Here is a 25634-nt window from a genome sequence, read left to right as displayed (position 1 = left end):
GTGAGTGCATGTCAAACACTCTACCAGCTGAGTTGCATTTCCCGTCCACAGCGGACTCATGACAAGATCAGCATGTAGGGGGGTGTCAATAAAGATTAAGTCCTAAGTGTCTGCTACTGTAATTTTCTTAGTGAGAGTCATTATTTGTGGGTTTCATCTTCCATTTCATCCTGAACCCTAACCATCACAACTTCTGCTCTCCCTCCCACCCCCCCACCCATACAGCCCAAGGCTTCCCTCCTCTGTAATTGTGTCTAAACCGTTTCTTGGGCTTGGTGTTCGGTTTCTGGACTACATAAGCCCGGTCCTCTGGGATGCTGCATCTGCAACCACCCCTCCTCCCACCCACCCCCGCCCCCTGCAAGAAGGAATGGACTAAAGGCCCAGATTGGAGGCCTGATAAGAAAACAACTTCTTTTAGCACTCGTTTCAGTGCCGTGGAATTAACTCTTTCAGAGCCTGCCTCCAAGAGTCGTCAATCCTGGAAGGCGGCCCTAGAAAGAGTTGCCTCAGTCTCCCAAAGAACATCGGGTGAGGCGGGATAGAGTAAACTAACCTCGGTCCTGCAGAAGGGGGTCTGGATTTAACACTTTCAACCCCAGCCCTGGTAATCTCCCAGGCCTCCAGAATGGTGGGCTAGTTCAGAAATTCGGACCATCCCTTTTCCTGGGTGCCCTTCACCTGAGTCAGTGGTGCTCCCAGGGGGCTTCGCACGGCTCCTCCCACTGCTGTCCCTCCAGCCACCACCAACCCCCTCCTCCGCGTGGCGCCTCCCCTCCTCCATCTCCAGGCTGAGCCCTGAGGGGCTGGGGCGGAGCGTCTAGGCTGTGGGCTGGGTGGCTTTTAGGCCGGCGTTTGCTTGAAAAGCGCTGCCGCCGCTAGGCCGGGGGCAGGCAATGGCAGGGGATGTGTGATTGCGGACAGTGAGAGGGCCACTGCTATCATGCCCGGGCGCGCGGGCGTCGCCCGGTTCTGCTTGCTGGCTCTCGCTCTGCAGCTACACTGGCCGCTGGCGGCATGCGAGCCGGGATGGACCACAAGTAAGTGGCAGAGCGCAGAGGGGTCGTGGGGTGACTGGGGGTGGTGGGGATGACTGAGAGTCGCTCTTGTAGGCCGGGAGCTCCACGACCGCTATCCCTGTGCGCTCCGCCACTCCCCGGGGCGTGAGTACCGCCAACCCCAAGCCTAGGAGGCCAGGCTTTGTTCTCATGTGGTGAGCCACGGGAGGTCGTGGAGCTAGTGTGCTCACTGAGCAATCAGAAAGCAGTAGGTCTCTCTCTCTCTCTCTCTCTCTCTCTCTCTCTCTCTCTCTCTCTCTCTCTCTCTCTCTCTCTCTCTCTCCTAGTTTTCCTTTCTTCATCTCCTCCTGTTTCCCTACTTTGGGCTTCTCTTTCCGCTGCTCTCCCTGTCTTTGCTGTTTTCTCACGGTTGCTCATCTCCGCTCCGCCTCTCATCGCTATTTTGCGCCCGCTGCTCTAGCAACCCCGAGAGCATCCCCAGAGGAGCACCCCAAGCATCCTATGCAGAATAGGCGAGGGAGCCACTCCCTGGATCTTGCTGGGGGGGGGGGGTGTCAAATGCATACCAATGGGGTAGAAAAATCAAAGGCTTCCAGAGAGTAGGGTAGGGTGGTTTACTGGTTATCTCTGCCTGTACACTTTAGCATCTCTGGTTTGGCAGAGACCCTACTGAAAGACCATAAAAGAGCGATGCACACCCATTATGCAGATCGCAAGCTGAAGTTCACTAACGGAAAAACCAGATGTGTATAAGTACACCCCGCATTTAAGATCTCCTGATACTGGAAACAGGAGCTTTCTTTCCAACTCACCCGCCCAGTTACCCTACATGTGAAGAAAATAGCATGGGCTCCGCACTTCCAGTTTGGACGCTGGATAATGTCTATTTCTCACAACTGTTTTCCCAGACACCACTCCTTCCCGAGCCGCATCCCTCAGAGGTTCTCATAGGATTTCGCGGAAGGGACGGTCCCGGAGGGGCCATGCCTGGCTTCTGTCATTTTGACCCGGGAGAGCTTACTTAGCCTTGGCGCTGCAGCAGCTGGAGAGCTGGGCTGACTCCAGAGGGGTGCTTGCTCTACCAACCTTCAGCCAGCGTTTTTAAATCAAGCTAGCGACACCCTGGTGTATACGGCTGGGCAGGCTGCAGCCCCCCTCCCCCCTCCCCGCAAAAACCTGACCCGAGGGTTTCCTCCCCTCTGCGATCCAGCCTTCTTTCATTTGGGAAGGAGTAGGTTCTTCCTTTTGTTGGGGTATGGGGGTTCCTTGAGGAAGAGGGAGCTAGGTCCTCCTGTTCGAGTCTGACTTTCCAGCTTAACATTTACACAGAAGAGAGACAAGGAAAGTAAACTTCACTGACTCCTGAGGCCTGGAGAACAGCCAGTGAGGCAGAGTCGCTGCAGACCTGGGAAGAAATAAAAATCTAGGAGTTGTAAAGTGACCCATGATCCCCAAATGAGCAGTTGCTATTAATATTTTGCTTTACCCCTTCCTGTCCTTCTATGACTATATGCTGATGAATCTGGAAACATACCACACACACACTTTAAAAGGTGTTTCCCAAATCATGACATTTCCCAAAACTATGATTTTAATGGCTCTAAGTTCTACCAAGAGACCACAGGACTATAATTTCCCCAAATTTAAACTCCTGGATCTTATACAAATGTGACAAAGATTTTTTTCTTCATTTATGAGGTGGCAAAAATATCTGCTAAAACTGGTTGGTCAAAAGCATCCACAGAACCCTGGTGATGAAGGGATTGCTGTAGTGAAGTCTTTGGGTGGGACAGATCACACCGTTGTGGGTTATCTCTCTCTTATCCTGAAATCACTCACATCTTTGTCTGTCACAGGCCTGCAGTTAATGTTAAACTTAACGGAACACAGGCCTTCCCTCCAAAAGCAAACAAGAGAGCCAGAGATAACATTCTCTTAGCCAAGTCCGCCATCCCTTTGTTAAGGGGCGTACTCCAGGTCTGACGCTGGAAGTGTGATCCCACCTGCTTCTGGCCTTATTTCCAAGTTACCAGGGATCCTTCTTGGGCGGCATTGTGTTCCTAAGCTGGACTGTTTGTAAAGAGATTGCTCTCAGTGCTTTTCACGATCCTGAGACCTTTAGTCATTCTCTTATACGATACAGCTCCTTTTGTTTAAGAGTCTAGATCCACCAGTCTCTGTAGAGGACTGTGTCTGACTTGTTCTCCCATGAACATTAGGCACCTAGCATAGTAGCATAGGGTTAAGAACTCAGAATGTTGGGAGGCAGAGATAGGCGGATTTCTGAGTTTGAGGCCAGCCTGGTCTACAGAGTGAGTTCCAGGACAGCCAGGGCTACACAGAGAAACCCTGTCTCGAGAAAAAAAAAGAACTCAGAATGTTTTGGATAAATACGTAAATATATCTCTCCCTTCTGATTTGTACCAGTGTTAATGAAACCAATGAGATTTTTTTAAGGATACATTTTGATTGCAAATGTATCACATTTTTGAAAAGTAATTTAATCAGTGGTAATCCAATTACTCTAGCTACCTTTTTTTTTTTTTTTTTTTTTTTTTTTTTTTTTTTTTTTTTAAGCCCTGGTTGTCCAGGAACTAGGTCTGTAGTCCAGGCTGGCCTTGAGCTCAGATCCACCTGCCTCTGCCTCCTGAGTACTGGAATTAGAGGCCTGTGTTACCACTGCAGGGCTCCAGCTCCCTCTTTTATTTTAATTCTTCTCTGGGACAGGATGCTGTGTGGGCAGATGCTGTCTCAGAACTCTCTGTGTAGCCAAGATGGCCTTAGAACACTAGTTGCCCTACTGGGATTACAGATGTGTGCCACAAAAGCACAGCCACCTTTTATGTCCCTCAGGCAATTGATGGGGCTGAGTTAGAATGAACTGAACATTGGGGTCCTTGGTGACATCTCTGGGAGTCTTCGGATTGACCCTATTTCAGAGACTTAAGTTGACTAGGGACCAGGAAATTCTTGATTTTTAAAAGATGACCTGTAAGTAGTGTTGAAGTTTACCTTCCTTGAACAAGGCTCTTCTGTGCCTTAGGCCTCTTTGGAATTCACTGCCTTCCTCCATCCATCATTCTCCCTACTTCAACTTGGGAAATCTTAGCGGGGGACTTTCCTTCATGCTATGACGAACTTGTACACCCATTCCCATCCCTTTTAGTTGAGGAAATGAAAATTCACAGTAATACTGACGCGAATTGTAGCCCGAAAGTTGGAGCTAAGGAAGTGAAATACAACTTCAAACTAGGAAGGTCAAGTTAAGGTTAAAGATTCGCAAGTTAATGCTAATGTTGGCCCTTTTGGAAGCAATGTCACCTTTACTCCTACCTGTGGCCCTGAAAGACCTCCCAGGGAGGTGAGTGTCATCTTCAAAGGGAAAATTAAAGCTCTTTGGTAACAAACCTGAGCTCAACCTTCTGCTTATCCCCACCCTCACCACTTCATTACCTTCCAGGATGCTATCCTAGTCAGAGCCACAGCACCCCTCACCAGGGCTCTGGTGTGCCTCCAGCCTGGCTGCCAGCCTTCCTGCTTCTCCTCTGTCCCTGTCCCCTTCCCCCATTCTCCCAGCAGGCAGAGTCACCTTTCAAAACAAAACCCAAACCAATACAGATCATACTGCTCTTTGCAGGGTGGGGGTGGGGGTAGGTAAGGGTGGGGGGGTGGCGGGGGTGGGGTGGGGTGGTGGTGGGGGGTGTGGGAGGGTTCAGACTTCTTCAGACTTCAGAACCTTCCAGGTCTATTCGTAATGAAATCCAGACCCTCCTCATGCCTCTGTGTTATTACAACCACAGCCATCTCACTTAATGCATTTCTTACCAACATCCTCTGATTTACCAGACTATCTACCTATCCATGTTTAGCATATTTACCAAAGTCCCCAGCCTTTTTAGACTATTTCTCCTTCCTGCATGTGCTTTGGTGAGCCCAGGCCCATGTCTACAGTTACCACTCCTTGATCTTCCCCAGATTTTTTTTTTTTAATTTATTTATTATGTGTAAGTACACTGTAGCTGTCTTCAGACACACCAGAAGAGGGCGTCAGATCTGGTTTTGGATGGTTGTGAACCACCTTGTGGTTGCTGGGATTTGAACTCAGGACCTTTGGAAGAGCAATCAGTGCTTTTAACCGCTGAGCCATCTCTCCTGGCCTCTTCCCCAGATTTTTGCTTAACTGACTTCCTCTGGTTCCTTGTGTCTTAAACATCACCAGCACTGGCTATCCTGCTTAAAACAGGAACCCTGCTGGCTTCCCTTTATCCTTTTGCACAATCTTTTTTTTTTCCCCTTCAGGGCAGTTAAGTAGCACCTGAGAATGTCTGCTTATTTCCGGACTCTTCACTGGGACACAAACCTGGTTTGCCTAGCTTTTATCACTTAGTCACCAAAGCCCAGTGGTGCCCAGCAGGTCTTCTGAGAGCACCGGGAGGAGCACTTTCCCCAGAAGCAATGGCTGCCTCAGAAGTGGTTTGGAGCATCACTGGGGCTTCTGAACACTATGCCTGCTCCTGAGTGCCCCAGATGTGGAGGCTGAGTCTTCTTATGGTTATGTTGTCTTGTGTTGGCAGGAGGAAGCAAGGAAGGTAGCCCTCCGCTACAGCATGAACTCGTAATACCTCAGTGGCGGACTTCAGAAAGCCCTGGGAGAGGAAAGGTAAGATGGCCAAGCTCTCCAGGAGAAGCAGGATTGCCAGTTCCCTTCCTGAAGCCTGGAGCCACCCAAGCATTGCCACCACTTCTGTTTCTGCTTGTGGCCCTAACCTTTCACTATGTCAACTTGTGAAGTCTTAGTGGGGACTTTTCTTCACTCTATGGTAAACTTGTAGACCCATTCCCAAGCCCTTTTAGTTGAGGAAATGAAAATTCACAGTAATACTGACAAGAATTGGGGCTGGAGAGATGGTTTGGCAGGTAAGAGCACTTGTTCTTGGTAGAACTGGGGTTCAGCTCCGAGTACACAGTTGATGGTTCACAACCATCTGTAACTCCAGTTCCAGGAGATGCCTCTGAGGGCACCTGGCATGCGTATGGTGCACATACATTTATGCAGGCAAAACACTCCTGTACACACACACACACACACACACACACACACACACACTACATCTTTTAAAAAATACACAGATAAGTGCAAATGTATGACTTTTGTCATAGATCTATGTTTGGAATTTTTGTTTTGTTTATTTTTCCTGTCTTTTTATTTTATTTTCTGAAGAAGGTTCTCTTAACTCCTGTCGCCATCTCCTGGATCTAGGCTTACAGTAGGCACATTCCAGGGTGCCAACAAGTGCCCTGCCCAGTTCTCTTTGCAGGCAGTCTCCATTGTAGCTTAGGCTGACCTGTATGTGAATCTTAACTTAACCTGCTTCCATTCCAAAAACACAAAGATCACACTGTGCGTCATGGTACCAAGCCAATTTTGTTTTTTTAAAATAAGAGTCAAGACAGAGAGCTAGGATTAAGTTATAGATCTCAAAATATCTTATGGATTCCTTGGCCCAGAACAGTAGCAAAATGTACAAACATTTCCAAGCCAGTTAGAACATGACGCACCAAGCAGACCTATATTCAGGATGTTCTAAGGGGAAATATGGTGGTTGCGTGACAGTAATGTGTTGTGTGACTTTCTACTTCATTTTTGCTTCCCCATTTATAAATTCAGCTTTGGTGGGAATAAAGAGGAACAGAGAGATGTGGAGAAGGGCTAACTTTCTTTTTCAGTAGGATTGGTTATGTGTCCCACTCTGGCCCCTAAGTTGGAAACTCTCCTGCTTCTCCTTCCCAGTGCTAGGACTGCACAGATACGCTACTGTGCCCACTTTGAAGGACTCGTTTCTGTGATCTCCTAGGAGCCAAATGGCCTGTGGTTTATTGGGCCACAGACAGGAGCAAGATTAAAGCTGGGGAAAGAAATGTCAGGAAAGACTTCAGACAATGGTGGCCTTGGAATCTGGAAAGATAAACAGATGAGAAACGCCCAGAATTCCTAAAGTTACTGTAGAGTCATACAGACGTGTCCCCCAGTTTGACAGTTTGGGCTTAGTAAGGGAACTTGCAGAGAAATTGCAGGGCAATAAAAGTAGGAAACATTTTACCCTAAAAGCAAAGAAAAAAAAATCATGAACTCATTTCATTCTAAAGTAGGAAAGGCTGAAAATGGCCTCAAGGAAATGCTAGACAAATTAATGGATGGCTGTTCTCGGGCAGATTATTTTTTTTAAGTGTGAGGTCTTGTATATTTCATCCACCACCCTTACTGCCGAAGAATGGATGTGATACTTTTTATAGAGGCTCCTTTGTTGCCTCCAGATGTTGGATGCTGGGCATCCTCAGGAAGGGCCCGAGAAACAAAGTGGAGGACCAGATCCTGTCTTTGTTCCCAGCTATTGTCTGCCCAGAACGTGGCTCACTGTGCTCTACAAGGACCATCATCCTAGTGCCTGGCACCAAAAATATTTGTTGAGAGAGAGAGGGAGAGGGAGAGGAATGGAGAGAGGGAGAGGGAGGGAGAGAGAGGACTGTGTTAGTTCACTATGATTCTTATTTGCATGTAAGTAATTCATGATTCATTTATTTATTTATTTATTTATTTATTTATTTATTTATTTATTTATTTATTGGTTTTTCAAGACAGGGTTTCTCTGTGTAGCCCTGGCTGTCCTGGAACTCACTCTGTAGACCAGGCTGGCCTCGAACTCAGAAATCTGCCTGCCTCTGCCTCCCAAGTGCTAGTAGGCAGGCGCCACCACGCCTGGCAATTCATTGATTTATTAGACATCTCTTAGACACTGACTATCTATGAACTCTAAAAGAAATTCTTGAGGATAATGTATGTACACAGGACAAGCTGGTCAGATGGCATGTAGCTATTTAATTTTGTCCTAAACAGAAGGGATTTGGGGTCCTTCTCTCAAGGAAGTATGAACAGTGGGGTCCCTTTCCAGTGCTTTCCAGGTGTCACAATGCTGTCCCATCCTCAGATAGTGTTGGAGTTCCAGGAGGAAAGCTGTCTGTAGGAGAGCAGGACTGGGAAGCTTTGTAGAGCGACGTGAAGTGCAGTTTCATTGTTTTGCTCCAACTGTTTCCTAGAAACAGGGAACATCTGATTTTAAACCTCTGTGTCAGAGCACCCTCCAGAAAAAGAGAGAAGTGCTTTTGGATTACCTACATAAAAATAAATATTAGTTCTTGTGTGTCAAGTAATGTCTCTGTGGGGGGCACATGGTATCACTTGCTCTGGGCCAAGATTCTTTTTTGTGTGTGTGGGCAGTCACATGGGTGCCTGCCTCTGGCCTGGGTAAGGACTTGCTGGACTTCTGATGTCACGTGCTCAAATGCCCACTGGGGTTGTGTGTCCTTGATTCTCGGTCTGACTGGGCTGGGCTCTCCAGATGTCCCCAGGGCAAAACCACAAGTGGGAGGCAATCACTTCGGGGCACTGGTCTTGTGGTGAATCAGTGATTCAGAATTTGGGAAGTGAGTCTCTTAGTGTAAGCTCCTGGACACCCATCTGTCTCCCTGCTTCCAGAATTTCCAATGTCCCTTCTTAAGAGGAGGCAACAGGCAACAGGATTAATTGGGCATTGGACAAGGTACTTGACTGGAATGTTCTTATCTCATCTGAGGCCCTAGTGGTCTCGAAGTCCGAAGCCAAGATCCCAGTTTGGGAATGAGTGAAGTAGAGGTTAAGAAAAGGAATGTGATTGGGCTGTGGGTGTGGCTCAGTTTGTATTAAGCTTGCCTGAGGTCCTGGGTTTCTGGCACAGTATACACACACACATAGCAAAAAAAAAAAAAAAAAAATTTTTTTTTTTTGGTCCATATTGTCAAATTATTTTTCAGATGGTTCCAGTTAAAATTTTCAGAGGATTCAAGGGTGATCATTTTAAAGTATGTTCCACAGCATTGTGATTTACAGTTTTAAATGGTCTATGTTACTTTTGGTTTTGTTTAGGCTATCCTCTTTTTTAATATTGTTTTCTCTCTTTCCATGGGAGAGGAGGGAGTTTACCCATGATGCTCAGCATTGCTCTTCCTGTCTTAGGTGATCTGTGCTGAGTGTAAGGTGTGTTTGGCCATTGACAAATTGTAAAATTCATCTGACTCTGGACTTACTATACAACCCTAATTTGTGGGGCTTTTTGTTGACACCCCATTGATGATTGGAGTATCCAGATTGAAGGCCCAAATAAAAGAAAGCAAAATATAAAATAATTCACTTGGGTGTTTTTTTTTTTATGATGATAGCCAGTGATTTAAGATGATTGACAGCTTCCTTTGAACTAGGCACTGGAATACATCATTTACATTCATATATTTGTTCATCTGCTCCTTAAGGATCCTCAGAAAGTTGGCTATTACCCAACCATGTCACAGAAGAGTGACTAGAGATGCTGGGAGGTTGTGGTAACAGTCCAGGGTCACCCGACCACAGGTGACATCCCGCACACTAATCCAGGGTCTGCCTCTCCGGGGAAGAGGACCTTCACAAGACTCCTTATACCAGCTCAGCCTTGAACCCCACCTTGAGTTTCTCCCCTTGTCTTCTGGGAGAAAGCAGATGGGGAAGGTTCGGGTGGTTTGGGGGTTTAGGTCACTTCTAGCGCAGGCGGAAAAGCTAATGTAACCTTTCCTGGCTGGCTTCGGGAGGATCCCTGCGCTGGCACAGTGTCAAATCCGGTGCAGGGGGATGGGGGGCCCTGGGAGCCTAGGTCCCTGCTTCCAGGAACTGACATACTTTTATTGTTGTTTTTAGCATCCACTCACAGCGGAGCTCAGGGTCACGGCTGAAGGGCGGGAGCTGATCCTGGACCTGGAGAAGAACGAGTAAGTGGATTTCTCCCTTCTTTTGTCTGACACGAAACAATGGACTCACGTTCAGTGCCAGTCTGACGCAGGTGTCCCAGTTGGAAAGGAAGAGGTTTAGTGGCCTGCCCCCCTGCCCCCCAGCTCGACGTCCTTGGTCCCTTTGCAGGGCATCTTGCCAAAATCGGGCTTTTCCTTGGTCTCTTGACTGCTGGGAGATTGGCGGGATACTTCACATCCTGCTTGGATTTCCTTAGGCTGTGTTTCCGGTGCTTCGTGGAGTTCACTGGGGGCGTGTGTGTGTGTGTGTGTGTGTGTGTCCCCGAAGGGACTGGAGGCAGCTGTTGTCTTAGCTTCAGCTCAGTGTATGGCAGGAAATGGAGGCGATTAGAGGGAGACCGGGAGAAGCCGCAGGCTGGGCAGGGATTTGGCACCTCTGACCCTGATTCTTTCATCTACCCAAGATTCTGCTGAGAAGTGCATTGCTTGAAGCCTCCTGGCTTCCATGGGTCCAGCATTTCCCTAATCTCATTCATGCTGGGCGGCGGCCTAGTTCAGAAATATCTCTGCATTGATTCGCCTTCCGGCATAACTGTCTGGATTCGTGGACGCAGGGTTGAATAGATGACCCTGGCTAGCTGTGTCCATTGATTGACTGCTCATTCTTCTGTCAGCCCCAGTCCACCTGGCTTTCCAGAGCTCTTCCTACTTGGCCAGGGACTCCGAAGGCTTTTATAATTTCCCCACCAATGGTCCCACTTTTTATCATCTGCATCGACGTTGTAGATAAGGATGCTTGGCTTGGAGAGCTGCCCGTCTGCTCTTGGCAGCCTCCAAAACGCCCTGGAAGCTGATGAGTAATCAACGCGTTGCTGCCAAGAAGGGGCTAGAGCAAGGCCTTCCCCATCCAAACTGGTGGGAATGGCTGCTTGGCTTTGGTGGAATGGGAGAAGAAGGATTTATTCCAAATTTGGGCTCATTGGACACTTGCAGAGAAGTCCCCAGTGTGGTGAGAGGACCGCTGGTACAGGAGACAGGGTGTTTTGTGACACTGCTCTAGGGAGATGTAGACAAACATCTGCTTGCCAGTGACAGACCCAAGTAAGGATGTCACTAAAGTCCAAATTTGTGAACATAGGGGTGAGGGGTTACCTATGGGCACAGAAGTGACTTAAAAGATAGCAGCCTCATCAAAGCCCACCCAGCATGGGTAACAGCTCATGAAAGCTGTAAGTCTGAGGTTCACTGCATGGCTTGCAAGCAACTCTGGTAGTCTGAGTCTGATCCAGGGGGGCTGGGCTGGGCTGGGCTGGGCTGGGCTGGGCTGGACTGGACTGGACAGGACTGGACTGAACTAGGCTAGACTGGGTTGGGTTGCACTGGACTGAGCCTCTGTGAGGGAGGCAGTTCCTTACTGCTTATATATTGTTGAGGGAGGGGCCTAGTGATTCTGGTCATCTTCAGGAACTTCCTTGAAGCCCTGAGTTGTTTATTGTTTACTCCCTGAGTTTAATGAGCTTTCCAGCCGAATGGAATGTTTTAACTCTCTCTAGCAAGCATCCTGTGTCTTAAAAAGAGCAGGAGGTTTATTGTGGAGGAAATTGCTACATAACACAGGACTCTGCCCCTCTCTCTTCCCTCTGCCTCTGGAACACTGGCTTTCAGCACTCCAAAAGACAGATATCTCTGCCATGTCGGCTCCCCTCCCCCGGAGCAAAACCAGCCTTTTTTTTTACTGGCTTGCTAGAATGTTTCTTTCCTTCTACTCCTTGGGACAGAGCTGGCTGGCTGGCTACCCAGACTGGGAAGCACCGTCTTGCTCAGGGCATCACATTGTCTGAGTGCTGTGCTCCTGCAAGGCCCAGGAAGGGCTAGTTTGTGCTTGGCCTCTCTTAGGGACCTACTTGGTGCCTTACTGGCTCTGTTGAATAGCTGTTTCAATGCTCCAGATTGCCGTCAGTGTCTGTCCTATTTACCCTTGGTCTTCTCTCAGTCCACTGAATTGATGATACCTTCAGGGGCCGAGCTTTAGCTGGGTCAGCTAAGCAGGGACCCTGTCCTTTCCTTCTGGTTGGGACTTCTGCAGAAGATCACAGGAAGTTAAACTGGGAAGATTTCTTAGAGCAGCAGTTCCCAATCTCGGGGTCACAACCTCTTTCTCTGGCAAACCCCTGTCACCAAAAATTTACGTTAGGATTCACAACAGTAGCAAAATTACAGTTATGAAGTAGTAATGAAAATCATGGTTGGGGGAGGGTTGCCACAATATGAGGAACTGTCTTAAAGGGCTGCAGCATTAGGAAGGGTGAGAACCACTGTTCTAGAGACTACTGAATGCTGTGGTCTCATGAGCAAGCATAGAAACTTCATCGCAGAAAGGGAGAGGCACTTGCCTAAAGTCACCCAGCAAGGGCATGAGGAGGGCCAGGGCGGGTGGAAAGAACCACTTGCATTCTCGGCTTGGATGTGGAGTTGTAGCATGTGACCTAGGGCAAGCTGATGACATCTGAAAGGAGAGGAGTGATAGCCACCTCGTGGGTGGCTGTGAGGGATGGGTCGAGTGGGCAAAGCGAAGAATGCGAACACACGGAGTTGTCGATATAGTGATTTTTTTAAATTTCTTTTTGATTTCTGTGTGTCTCTCTGTATTGTGTATCTCTGTGTGTGTTTTGTATGTGTGTGTGTGCATGTGTGTGTATGTGAGAGAGAGAGAGAGAAAAAAGAGAGAGAGGGAGAGAGAAAGAGAGAACAGGTTCGAATATGGATATGTCTGCACAGAGGTCAGGGGATAGCCTCAGCTGTCACTCTGGAATGCTGCCTACTTTATTTTGAAACAAGATCTCTCATTGGCCCAGAGTTCACTCATTTGGCTAGTCTGGCCAGCCTAAGAGCCCCAGGCATCTGCCTGTCTCCTCTTTGGGATGACAAGTACCTGGCCTTTTGTTGTTGTTAACTTGGGTTCTAGGATTGAACGCAGGAAGGCAAGGTTTCACTGAGCAGGCCCTGTTGTGATCTTTAATACACCTACTGAACTGCTAGGAGATTTTCATAGGTGCCACCTACGGTCTGCGCAATCTGCGTGTGGCTGCCGCCAGCACCCAGGGAGGCCTGTGGAGATATGTGGAGATATGTGTCATGGTCTCCTTGAACCCACAGAAGCCTGGAGACTTGACCAGAATGGAAGCAGCCCAGCCAAACAGCATGAGCTCACCAGGTGTCCCTGGGGAAGGACTTCCTGCTATTTTCATCCAAATTGGGCTTTTTGTTTTTGCACACGTGTTACTGAACTGAATTCACTCCAACTGCACACAACTTCCTGGCCTGTTTATTTTCCCCACGTCCTCTCATTTGCAGGCCAGCAAGCCCAGATTCAAAACAGCTCTGGGGTGAGGAGAGGGGATTTTTTTTTCTTTTTTTGAGTTTTCAAGTTACTGTGTTAACATTTCTTCCTTCTGGTGGCATCTGAGGAATCTAGGTCCTGTGCTCAGAAACTTCCCAAGCCCTGTTCCTTTTCGATCTTGGTGAATCCTCCCCTCTCCCTGTCTGTTTTCACCTGTGAGGTGCCTTCAGTGCACCAGTGTAGGTCCCTGGGAGTTGAACGGTGGGGGAAAAGTTCTGCCAGCCTGGAGGAGGTCTTGTTATAGTGAGAAGGGAAACAGGGAGTGAATGGTTAGTGTACAGTATATCAAATAATGAGAATTGTATACAGGAAGCAAAAGACTGGGCTCAGGAAGAGCGGGGTGGGGGTGGGGGGTGGGAGGGAGCCGATGTTGATGAACTGTAGTCAGGAATGACCCTGGGAAATCTGAGCAGAGACCTAAAGGAGTGAGCTGTGGAGACAGCTGTGGGAGGCAGTTTCAAGGAGGGGACTGTCAAGTTCAGAGGTCCTGTAGATTACGAGGATTTTAGCATCCCCGTCCCAATTCCTTGTGTCTCCCCTTTCATTGGATTCTGTGACCTCCTTGGAGCCATGGACAAGGGCTTCTGAGACAATGGTGAGGGGAAGGATATTGAAATTTGTTTTTCATCCCTCTGAGGTGTCTGGCTCCCCCCCCCCCCCCCATCGATTCAAAGTCCTCGTGCACAGCCTGAAATAGCAGTGAGCGGGGGCCCTTAATGGAATTCACACATGGGGAAATCATCGCCAAGAATGGTGCGGACAGAGGAGCTAGGGGAGGGGCAGGGAGATGGGGCGGGGAGATGGGACGTGGCGGGCGGAGCTTCAGTGGAGTCAGCCTCAGAGGGGCGATGTTTCTCCTGTCGGAGCTGCTCCTTTTCTGCTGAGCGCTGGCAAAACAGAAATGACCCTGTGAGAAAATGAGCACATGGCTTCACGTTGTGGCTGGCAATCAGATGCGGGCCTTACCATTCAACAGCTACATGTTCTCTCTCTTTAAGTCTCAGTCCCTTCGTCCAGGACTATAATCACAGTCCTGCATCTCAGAGCCACGAGGAGGCGGAGAGTCTCCGTGTGGTATGCATAAAGGACCAAACCCAGTGTCTAGCTTGTACTGCACACTCAGTAAAGGGCAACTATTATTTCTTGCTCCATTGTTTGCAAATCGCACAAGTGGATCATGGTCAATATAAAACACACAGCAGTATCAAGCAAATAAAGCGGTAGAGTTTATTGCTACCTGATGGGGATTTTCTGGACCTTTATTGTGCCTGTGAGAATGTGGATCCTATCAAGATGTAGTCTCAGGGAAGATGATACAGACTTCTAGGGTAGCTGGAAAAGAAACAAAAAAGATTAAAAAGAAATTTCTATTTATTTTATGTGCATGGGTGTTTTGCCTGCATGTATGTATGAGTACCATGTGTGTGCCTGGTACCTTCACTGCTATCAGATCCCCTGGAATTGGAGTTACAGATGGTTGCAAACTGCTACACGGGTGCTAGGAATAGAACCCGGGTCCTCCCAATGCTCTTAGCCTCGAAGGAATATCTCCCAGCATCCAGAAAATAGGTTTTTTTTTTTTAACTGTAAAAAATGTTCTGTTAAGTTTATTGTATACACCTGGATGTTATGAAAATTATACTGCTCTGTCTCAGGAAAGCAATATAATGTTATTTACTATAATAGCTAACATTTACAAGCTACGTACCTTGGGACTGTTGCACAGTTGTTAGGAGACAGTCACTTGTCACCCAGGTATCCCATCTGGCGGACATAGTCCTCAGCTCATAGAAATGACGTAGAGTCGACGGACACACAGCCCACCCTCCTGAGCGTCAAGCTTTCTCACCTGTAAAATGATGTTTATGTTCGAGTTGGGCTTCAAGAGCTTTCTCGTGTTACCTATTTAAAGGATGCTGTGTCCATGGCAATGAGAAGTTTCTGCTTCAGGAGAGCACCCCACCCCCACACACAGTGGTTAGCAGGATGATTAGAAACCTTGTCCCAAACCATGTCCTTGAAGTTGGGGTGAACTGTTAGCTTAGCTCTCACCAATTCGGGGAGCAGAAAGGACAGAAGGGAGGATTACAGGGTAGAAATTACAGGCTCCTAGTCACAGCCTGTAATTTGGTGTCATACATCCATAATATTTTTTTCTCTCTGACTCTCCCCCTGTTCTGAGGACTGCCATTAACCTAGGGGCAGTGTCTGACAAGTCTTATGTGCTGTGCAATTAGATAGACTTTTCTTGTGCTGAAGTCATCTTAGGAGACAGACTTCTCTAGGGAGCTGTGGACTTCAGTTCGCTTGCCTGGTGGCTACTTTTTCTAAGAGACGCCCCACTAGCCTGTTAAAGCTGATTCTGGGACAGAGCTTTTGAACCAGTGGGCAAAATCACTGTATTATATATAAGGTTATCTTCACAAGCAGGCGCGCACTGGGGATGGCCTGCTTGGCTGGCATGCATGAGGCCCTGGATTCAATTCCCTGCAGGATATACATTGGCCATGGTGGTGCACGCCTGTAATCCCAGCACTCCAGAGGTGGAGGAGGGAGGGTCAGCAGTTCAAGGTCATCCTCACCTACACTTTGAGGTTGAGCACAACTGGGCTATCTGAGACCCTGTCTCAAAACCAACCAACCAACCAACCAACCAACCAACCAAAGGAGAAACAGTGTCAGCACTATCTGTGTGGTGGCCAGGTTGTTCTTGCCACTCGTCTCCTGAGCACACCTTGAGGCTGACTCTTCTCTCTTGAGGATACTCTCCTGACTTGAGTCCAAACCGTACTGATGTTTAGACTTGGTCTCAAGAACGGCTGTGGCAGGTGGTGGCAGCCCATACCGTTGGTGAGGCACGAGGCAGAGGCAGGCCGATCTCAGTGAGTTCAAGGCCGGTCTGGTCTGCAGAGCAAGTTCTAGGACAGCAAGAACTGCACAAAGAAACTCTGAACAGCTAAGAAAAACAAACAAACAAACAAACAAACAAAACAAAACAGGAGAGGGGCGGAGGAGAGAGAGAGGTCCTTTGATCTTAAGGAACAAGGCTCATCAATAACAATGAATATCTGTGCTATTTTATTTATTTATTTATTTATTTTTGGTTTTTTGAGTTAGGGTTTCTCTGTGTAGCTCTGGCTGTCTTGGAACTCACTCTGTAGACCAGGCTGGCCTCGAACTCAGAAATCTGCCTGCCTCTGCCTCCCAAGTGCTGGGATTACAGGCGTGCACCACCATGCCCTGCTGTCTGTGCTGTTTTATGATGTCATTATTAAGGCAAAACTTGGGCATGGAGAGTTTTAGGGGTTTAAATACCCATTATAACTTTTGATGGGTTAGAGTTTTAAGAGTCTTAATATCCGCTATGACTTCTGACAATAAGCTTTCTTCCCAGCTCAGATATTATAGGAGAGGAGACTGACTTTATTGTCCTAAAACTTTAGAGGCAGCTTAGAAAATTAGGTCATTTTTGAATTTTTTTTTATTGCCTGCCTTCCTTTTCCCCCCTTCCTTCTTCCTTCCTTCCTTCCTTCCTTCCTTCCTTCCTTCCTTCCTTCCTTTTGTTTTCTAAAGACTGGGTCTTGCTCTACAGCCCAGGATGTCACCAAACTCATGACAGTCCTCTGCACTTCTTCCCCTCTAATGAGATCACAAGTATGAGCCGCCACCACACCAGCCAACTGCCACCTGTTGTCAGCCTGCCTTTCCCCTTAGCCCTAGTTGGATCGTTTAATGACAGAGGAACAGAGGCACTGCGAATCAGCAGGCAGAGGGTTGTCTTCAGCAGACAGCTCGAATTACTTACTGCCTCTCATTCTCAGATTTTTCCTTCTCACATGGAGTTCTCATAGAAACATTCAGTCAATTCAAACAAGAGATAGGACAGCACTCCTGTCCCCCATGCTCCATGCTGGCATCTTCTCAGATGGGGACAGAGTTCTACATCTTCTCTAGAGTCGAGAACACCTCTCTTTGGCCCTGTCAGATCAGACATTTTCATCTGGTCAGAAATTCCATTGGTTGTTGGCAAAATTCAATTTCCTGGGTCAAAGAGGCGCTGGGAAAGGCTTAGCTGGTGTCCCAGTGCCCTTAGCAGACTGTGCTTTGCTGAGTTGCATTTAAATGAGTCACAGGCACATGGATTGCATTTCAGTTAAAATACACATGGCCCAAGAAATTAAGGGATATCATACTTTAACCAAGTATTTGGCAGATCTCAGGTATTCCAAATGTTTTTGCAAAGCCTGTGTGCAGCTGGGCTCCCAGGCCCCTGCAGTTAATCCTGTGAGACTTGGTGCCAAGGAAGCGGCTGGGTGGCTGGGTGGGGACAACAGAATTTGATGAGAGCTGCCTGTGGTTATCTGAAAATGTCCACAGACATTTTTTTTTTGGGTGGGAAATATGGAGAACAGAAGCAGGCCAACTCCATCCATGAATGGGTGCATGCGTTAATATGAATGCAGAGAGTGCTGTTAGGCCTTGCCCTAGCGCGACCGGGAGGTTCTGTTTGAGTTGTAGTTTCCCACTGCAGTTTGGAGACAGATTTATTTTTGCTTTACAGTTCCCATGTTGTGCAGAAGCCCTGACACTGTAGAACAAATGGAATGTCAGAGTGTCGAATAGGATCTCTGTGAGCGTCAGACTATTCTCAGTCACACTTGCCCACAAGCCGGCCATCTGATTGCCATGGGCTGGAGGTGTATGTCTCTTTCAAGTCCATGTATTGAAATGCTAACCCCTTAAGGTGATCTGTGAGGCATGGCTTTGTAAGGTGATTGGGTCATGCCCTCTCTGCCCTTCATGGTTTGAGTTAGGTGGCTTTCCAAGAGTCCCCAGGAAGCTAGAACACGCTTGCTATGTGAAAGTGCAACTAGAACCAGCGTCTACGTAGCACAGTGGCTCTTGGTTGATACCAGCTATTCTAGAATTATGAGACATCCATTTCTGTTGTTTATAAGCACTTGTGGTATTTGTTACAGCAGCCTGAGCGGACAACGACTGACTTCTCGGAATGACTGGAAACAATACCTTTTTGGGGGTCATTGTTCAGAGTTGGTCTCGGTATTAATAATTGCGAGTGCTCTTCTGAAAAACATGCACTGAACAAATCACCCAGGGTGCCGCGCAGCCTCCAAAGTGGAAACGACCAAGATGTGTTGACACTGAGCCCCAGAGGTTCTGCTTTTAAGGCAGAGAGGGTTTTGATCGCAGGCAGGAGATGGTGGTGGGACCACATGCACAGAGCGTGGAGTGACGCATACGTGAATGAGCTGAGACCTGTGGCATCCTCCACTGCTGGCAGAGGCAGGTTCTCCTGTTGAAGCCTGGATCTTGGGCGTAGTAATACTGATTTTATTCTTTTGGCCTCCAGAGCTGAGGAAAAAAAACAAGCTTCTGTGGTCTTAACCCACCAAACTGAAAAAACAAACACGAAAGTGTTTATGGTTTCGGATGCTGAGTTTTATCTATTTAGTCCAACGTCTGGCATTGGTTTTCAGACCAATGTCTGTAGGCTTTCAGTGCGTGTTAAATTTATTTTTAAATTACTTTGTTACTGTGTTCTATACATATGGGTGCATCTATGTCTGTGCACCATGTGTATACATGATACCCTTGGAGGCTAGAAGGTGCCAGATGCCCTGGAGCCAGAATTATAGACAGTTGTGAAGCACCATGTGGATTCTGGGAAGGGCAGCCAGTACTCTTAACTGCTGGAGGCATTGCTCCAATCTCCTGTATTAATTTAAAAAAAAATAAGATTTGTTTTCTCTCTTGCATGCACACAGGCACACATACTCTCTCTGTCTATCTGTCTCTCTCTCTCTCTGTTCATCTCTCTGTCTCTGTGTGTGTCTGTCTGTCTTCCTCTGTGTCTGTCTCTCTGTGTGCATGTCTGTCCATCTCTCTCTGTGTCCATCTCTCTCTCTGTGTCCATCTCTCTGTCTGTCTTTCTTTCTTTTTGTCTGTCTCTCTGTCTCAGTCTGCCTGTCTCTTTCTGTCTCTTTCTGTCTGTCTGTCTGTGTCAGTTTCTGTCTATCTCTCTGTCTGTTTCTATCTCTGTCTCTTTGTCTCTCTGTCTCTGTCCGTCTCTGTCTCTCTCCCTGTCTCTGTCTCTCTGTCTCTCTCTCTGTGTGTATGTGTGTGTGTGTGTGTTACTGGGAACTGAACTGAGAGCCTCACCTGCTAGGCCATCGTTCATCCACTGAGCTATGTCTTTAGCCTTTCTTTTTTAGCTTTTTATTTTTCATACAGAGTTTTCTGCTAAGTTGTCCAGAATGTCCTGGATTGAATGCTCCTACATCAGCCTCCCAGGTATCTGTGTTTTCAAGCCTTTATCTACCACTTCCTTCTAGAATGTACTTTTCTGAGACTCTTGATGATGCAAGGCATTACCAGTGAAAAAACGATAAGAACAAAACATCTTGAGAAACCCGTGTGTTTGTTACCTGTCAAGTCTTTCTTAAGTTCTGGAAAACCTCTCTTGACAAGAGTCCACTCTGCTAAAGAACTTAGGGATGAGGGTAACTAGGAATGGTGGGTTAATAATGGTGACAGCTGTAACACTGCTCATTGACGATGTCTGGTCTATAGCCTTTACATCGCTGGTTAATGCCATCATCAGTCACCGAGTGAGATATAGGGACCTATGTTAGTCTGTTTGCAAAAGGGGTCTCTGAAATATTATAATGTTTTCAAGGTGAGAGGCAGACATAGATGTGAGTCTGGTCTGTCTGAGTCCAAAGTCCAAATTGGTCCAAGTCAGTCAGTCAGTCAGTCAGTCAGTCAGTCAGTCAGTCTGTGTGCTTGTATGCCTGACTGCTGGTTTGTTTCTGTCTTTCTGTCATTCTACACCCCCCCCCCCCCGTGTGTGTGTGTGTGTGTGTGTGTGTGTTATATTTGTGCACATTCACATGGTATCTGTAAAAGGTGCAGGCTCCTCTGGAGCTATCCATCTTGTTCTTTTGAGGCAAGGTCTGTGTTTTGGGGCTCAACAAATATGCCAGAGACCCCCAGGGACCCAGTTGCCTCTTCCTCCCTAGCATCAGGTCTAATTGCTTATCCAGCAAACACTTTATTGAGTAAAGTATTGCTCTCACCCCAAAGTCCAAGCCTCTTAACCAAGGAGCTATTTTGCCTTGCCTGGCTCAGTATGCTTTGAACTCTTCTTGGTTAACACTAGCCTAGCACCTTTACCATGTCTTTCCCCTTTCTTTGCGTTTTCGTCACTGTTCCTGTTCTGCGGTAAAACACCATGATCAAGGCAACTTATAAAAGGAAGTATTTAATTGGAAGCTTGCCCACAACTTTCAGAGGGGGCCTCCATGCTCATCATGGAGGGGATTTGAGTTCCAGGTGGGTGGGCAGTGGCTCTGGAACAGTAGCTGAGAGTTCACATCTGAACTGTAGGCTGTAGGCAGAGAAGAGAAAACTAGAGCCAGGTATCCTCAAAGCCTACCCCAGTGACACACATCCTCCAACAAGGCCACACCTCCTAATCCTTCCCTAATAGTTCTGCTAACTGGGAACCAAACACCCAAATATATGAGCCTGTGGAGACCATTCTCTCTTGATCTTAGCCAAAAGGCCGAGCGATGTGGAGACCATTGTCATTCAAATCAACACCTTCTTTCATCCCAAGACTTGATTGGAGTTAGAATGTCCATGTAATTCAGTGGGGGTAATTCAGACCGGTAAGAACCAGAGCCTTGTTCCTACTTTCTGTAGAAGGTGTGAAGGTTAGTGTTGTCAGCTTGACAGAGTCTAGAATCATCTAGAGAAGACCGGACTCTGACCATGCCTATGGTGGGGGATTATCTTGATTGTGGAAAGGCCCATCCACCATGGGTGACACCACTCCCTATGAACTGTGTTAATAGGTGAAAAGCTGAGCAGTGGCCTGCCTTCATAACTCTTGGCTTTCTTTTGTCTCCAGTTTATTTCTTGAATGTGATGTGACCAGTGGCACCAAGTTCCCCCTGCTTTGGTTTACCCGCCATGATGGGCATACCAATGCACTGTAGGCTGAAAATAAATTATTTTCTCCCTTAAGTTGCTTTTCCAGGGCTATTTTTTTTAAATCACATCAGTAGGACGAGGAAACAAGGCAAGGCGTAGGCTTTGCCAAGTTCTCTAACCTCAATTTCCTTATCTATACCATAGAGCTAATAGCAGTGACTGTGGATAGAATTCAATGATGTAATGGCCTCAAGGAGCTTTCAGTGCCTGGCATGCTATAAGTGCAATAAGTAGCTATTATTATTTGTATTCTGCAGGGTCAGGAAAACAGAGGAATGATGTAAGAGGGAATTCCCCAGAGTTGATTTCCCAAATGTAAGAAGTAGAGTTGATCTTACAACCCACTGCCCCAGGAAGGAAACTCAACTTCTGCTCTCCAGCCATGCCCTGGTTGACCTAACTGTATCTCAAACATGAAGTGTAACAGCCCTCTCTTGTATGGGTCCAACTGTGCCTCTTTCTGGGCCTGTGGAGTCAGTCCCCAGGACTCTCATAGCGAGGCCTGAACCTTCCTGATAAGGCAAATGGGATGAGCTTACCAGCCGGCCCTATCTCTTCCCTGGGCTTGCAGCCAGGGCTGCCTGCACAGCAAGGAAGGATGTGCACCTCGTCTTTTGTCTCCAGCCTATTTCTTCTGGCTGCCCTTCATTGGGAGCCAGGGTAAAATGAATGGGAGGAAGCTGTCAGCTGCCCCGGTGACCTCAGATGGACCCTTGCAGAGCTAAGGGAAACTGGGGACGTGGAAGAAGGTGGGGACTGTTAGGGACTGTGGGCATCCTTACTCACCAGGCTGTTGACCTGAAGATAACAACAGCTCAGGGGATGAGCTCTTACTATGAGCTTCATGTTTTACAGACTTGCTTAACTTTGTATATTCACCGAAAGGGAGTCCTATTGGGCCCTTGATTTTATGACCCATTTATTTTCCTTGGAAATATAGCATGGGCCTTATCAGAAACCATTCAATGTTATTTTGGGGCCAAAACTATATAAATGTTGAAGTTATTTTTTTTTTTTTAATGAGATTCTTCTTCTTCTTCTTCTTCTTCTTCTTCTTCTTCTTCTTTTTTTTTTTTTTTTTTTTGTTTTTGTTTTTGTTTTTTCATGACAGGGTTTCTCTGTATAGTCCTGGCTGTCCTGGAACTCACTCTGTAGACCAGGCTGGCCTCGAACTCAGAAATCCACCTGCCTTTGCCTCCCAAGTGCTGGGATTAAAGATGTGCGCCATCACCGCCTGGCAAATGAGATTATTCTTAATGTATAATTTTGTACTTTAAAATTATTTGTAGTGCTAGCTTAGTTTTTTTTTGTTGTTGTTTTTGTTTTGTTTTGTTTGTTTTATTTGTTTGTTTTTGGTCTTCTTGGTAAAAACTAGAGTCACTTAGGAAAAGAGAACCTAGATTGAGGAAGCACTATCAGATCTATCTATCAATTCTATCAGATTGGCCTGTAGAGCATCTTATTGATTAATAATTGATGTGAGAGGCCTAAGCCCACTATGGGTGGCGCCAGCCCTAGGTAGGTGGTCCTGCGTTGTATCAGAAAGCAAGCTGAGAAATCCAAAAAGAGCAAGCTGGTAGGCACCGTTCCTCCATGGTTTCTGCTTCTGTTCTTGTCTTCAGGTTCCTGCTTTAAGTTCATGCTTTGACTTCCCTTCACATACTATGAAATATAAGCTGAAATAAACCCTTTCCTTCCCAGATTGCTTTTGTTTATGTTATGCAATAGATAGGAAACTAAGCATTTGCCATTAGTATTTTTCCACATTTGTCCATTTGTAGTGGTGTGTATGTGTGGTGTGTGTGTTATATTGGTATGTGGTGTGTGTGTATAGTATATTCAGGTGAGTATACGGGTACATGAACCTGTGTATACAAATGAGAAGTCCCAAGTTGGGTGCCATCTTCATTGTCTTACACTTTATAGGATCTTCCGCTGAACTGGAAGCTTGCCATTTGGGCTGCCCAGTGAACTGTTGGGATCCTCTTGTCTCCAAACCAAAATGTTAAGTTTGCAGGCATGCATGTCTATGCCTAGATTATTGCTCGGGGGTTGCGGGTTTGAATGCTGGCAGAATAAGTTCAGTCATCCACTAGCTACCATTTCAGTCCTATTTCTATTCTTTATAAATGGAGACCTAGGTGTCCATGGTGATTATGATGGATCAGAAATTACTGTTTTTCTATTAAGGGAAAGTCAAGTTTCTGATCTCTTATTACTACAAATAACAGGTGTAAGAGTCTTGAAGTGCTTGGCAGATGTTTCTGTAGGACTGATAGAGTTATATGGTGGTTGTGTTTGAAGGCCATACCATTTCACTTGTATATGTCTGTGAGAGCATCTTATGGATACATTTCCATGTGCACTGAGGATCATTTAAAAATGTTTGTGTGATAGTATAGTGACTATGTATATAAGACAACAACACAGGTATCTTGTATTTTTTTAATTTAATTTTAGTTTTTTTTTTTTGTTTGTTTGTTTTTGAGACTGGGTTTCTCTGTGTAGCCCTGGCTGTCCTGGAACTCACTCTGTAGACCAGGCTGGCCTTGAACTCAGAAATCCACCTGCCCCTGCCTCCTCCCAAGTGCTGGGATTAAAGGTGTGTGCCAACACTGCCCAGCTTTAATTTTAGTTTTTGAGGGTTTACTTATTTATTTATTTGTTTGTTTCTTTGTTTGTTTTGTTTTTTGGATTTGGTTTTTTCGAGACAGGGTTTCTCTGTAGAGCCCTGGCTGTCTTGGAACTCACTCTGTAGACCAGGCTGGCCTTGAACTCAGAAATCCACCTGCCTCTGCCTCCCAGAGTGCTGGGATTACAGGCGTGCGCCACCACTGCTGGCCTTACTTATTTATTTTTATTTTATGTGTATGAGTGTTTACCTGGATACATGTCTGTGTACCATGTGTATGAAGTACCCATAGAGACTAGAAGAAGTCATTAGGTTCCCTTGAACTGGAGTTAACAGTAGTTAACCACTGTGGTAAGCCACTGTGTGGGTGCTGGGAATTGGACCTGGGACTTTTGAGAAAGTAGTCGGTGCTGTTATCACTTGGCCATCTTTCCAGTCCTCCCCGACAACTAATAATTCCTAGTTTTGTGAACCTGAAAAGTGATCAGCTTTACAAATTGATTCAGTAGATCCTTAATTATTTGCTGTTTTTAATTGCTTTTCTCATAGCTGTGGTGAAATACCTGGTAAGAAGCAACATATGGAGGAAGGCTTTTGTGGCTCTGGGTCTGAGGGGATTTAGTTTAACATGGCGGGAATATCATGAAGTAAGCATGAGGTGGTCACATCTGGGTCTAGTCAGGGTGGCACTTCCTTGACAGATAAGAATTGAGTCAAGGGGGCCAGGCAGTGGTGGCGCATGCCTTTACTGCCAGCCCTTGGGAGGCAGAGGCAGGCCTGATCTCGGGATTTTGGAGTTCGAGGCCAGCCTGGTCTACAGAGTGAGTTCCAGGACAACCAGGGCTATATAGAGAAACCCTGTCTTGAAAAAAACAAAACAAAACAAAAAACAAAAAATAAAAACAAACAAACAAAAGAATCGAATCAAGGAACTTGCAAGTAGCACATGTATATCTGAGGGCAGATTGCTTTTGACTCTCTGCACCTTTACATCCTTTACCCCATGATCCCACCCATGGTATCCTTTGAAACCCAAGCATTTCTACTATTATTTCAAATAGCTTTATTGATACCACCCGTGTGGACCCATTTACCTTACCCATTTAAGACAATTCGTTTGGTAATTTTTTGTTGGGCAACTACCACCATAATCTAACCTAAATTCATTTCCTTCATTCCAGGAAGAACCCATTAGCCGGGTTACAGATTGAATTGCGTTGTTATCTGCCAATGTGCTTACGTCGGAGCCTGGCTCCGGGAGTAATCTTGTTTGGAAGTTGAGTCACATGTCTTTTGTTGAGATGAGTAAGGTGGACTCCTGATGCAGGGTGACTGGATTCCATATAGAAAGGGAGCCAGGCCACAGACCTGCAAAGAGCTGAGTTCTAATGCTGTAAGCCAAGAAGTCAGGAGCCAGGAACCAGGCTGGGAAGGGCTCTCTCTCTCTCTCATGTCTGCAGCCACCATAGGAATGTGGCTCTGCTAACCCTAGACTGTGCTTATGAACTTCTCGGTTTTGAGCCACTTGCTTTGGGATGCTTTGTGAAGGCAGTCTATAAGCCACAGACCTCAACTTGTTTCTAGATTTGCCCAATCCGGGTAATTCATATAAGTTCATTAGGCAATATGCCCTTTCTCTTCCTCTGTCCATCCCTTGTTCTGCTCTCCATCCTTCCTTCTACCTTTTCCCCTTTCCTCCCTCTGTCTATTCCCACCCACCCCCTTACAACATTGTCATGCAGTCCAGGCTGGACTC

The 25634-nt window shown here is 46.7% G+C and overlaps 1 protein-coding gene across 1 annotated transcript in view; it reads left to right on the top strand.

Moving 5' to 3' along the window:
* Positions 1-814: 814 nt before the first annotated feature.
* The window catches only part of Adam19 (ADAM metallopeptidase domain 19), a 91493-nt gene continuing 66673 nt past the window's right edge, over positions 815-25634 (top strand). The window contains exons 1-3 of the mRNA XM_052193985.1: positions 815-1040; positions 5594-5679; positions 9781-9851. Coding sequence (XP_052049945.1) covers positions 944-1040; positions 5594-5679; positions 9781-9851 — 254 coding nt within the window. The 5' untranslated portion in view covers positions 815-943. The remainder of the gene's footprint in view (positions 1041-5593; positions 5680-9780; positions 9852-25634) is intronic.

Source organism: Apodemus sylvaticus, chromosome 10 (assembly GCF_947179515.1).
Source record: "Apodemus sylvaticus chromosome 10, mApoSyl1.1, whole genome shotgun sequence".
Lineage (NCBI taxonomy): Eukaryota > Metazoa > Chordata > Mammalia > Rodentia > Muridae > Apodemus > Apodemus sylvaticus.
This window is presented reverse-complemented; position numbering and strand designations above follow the sequence as displayed.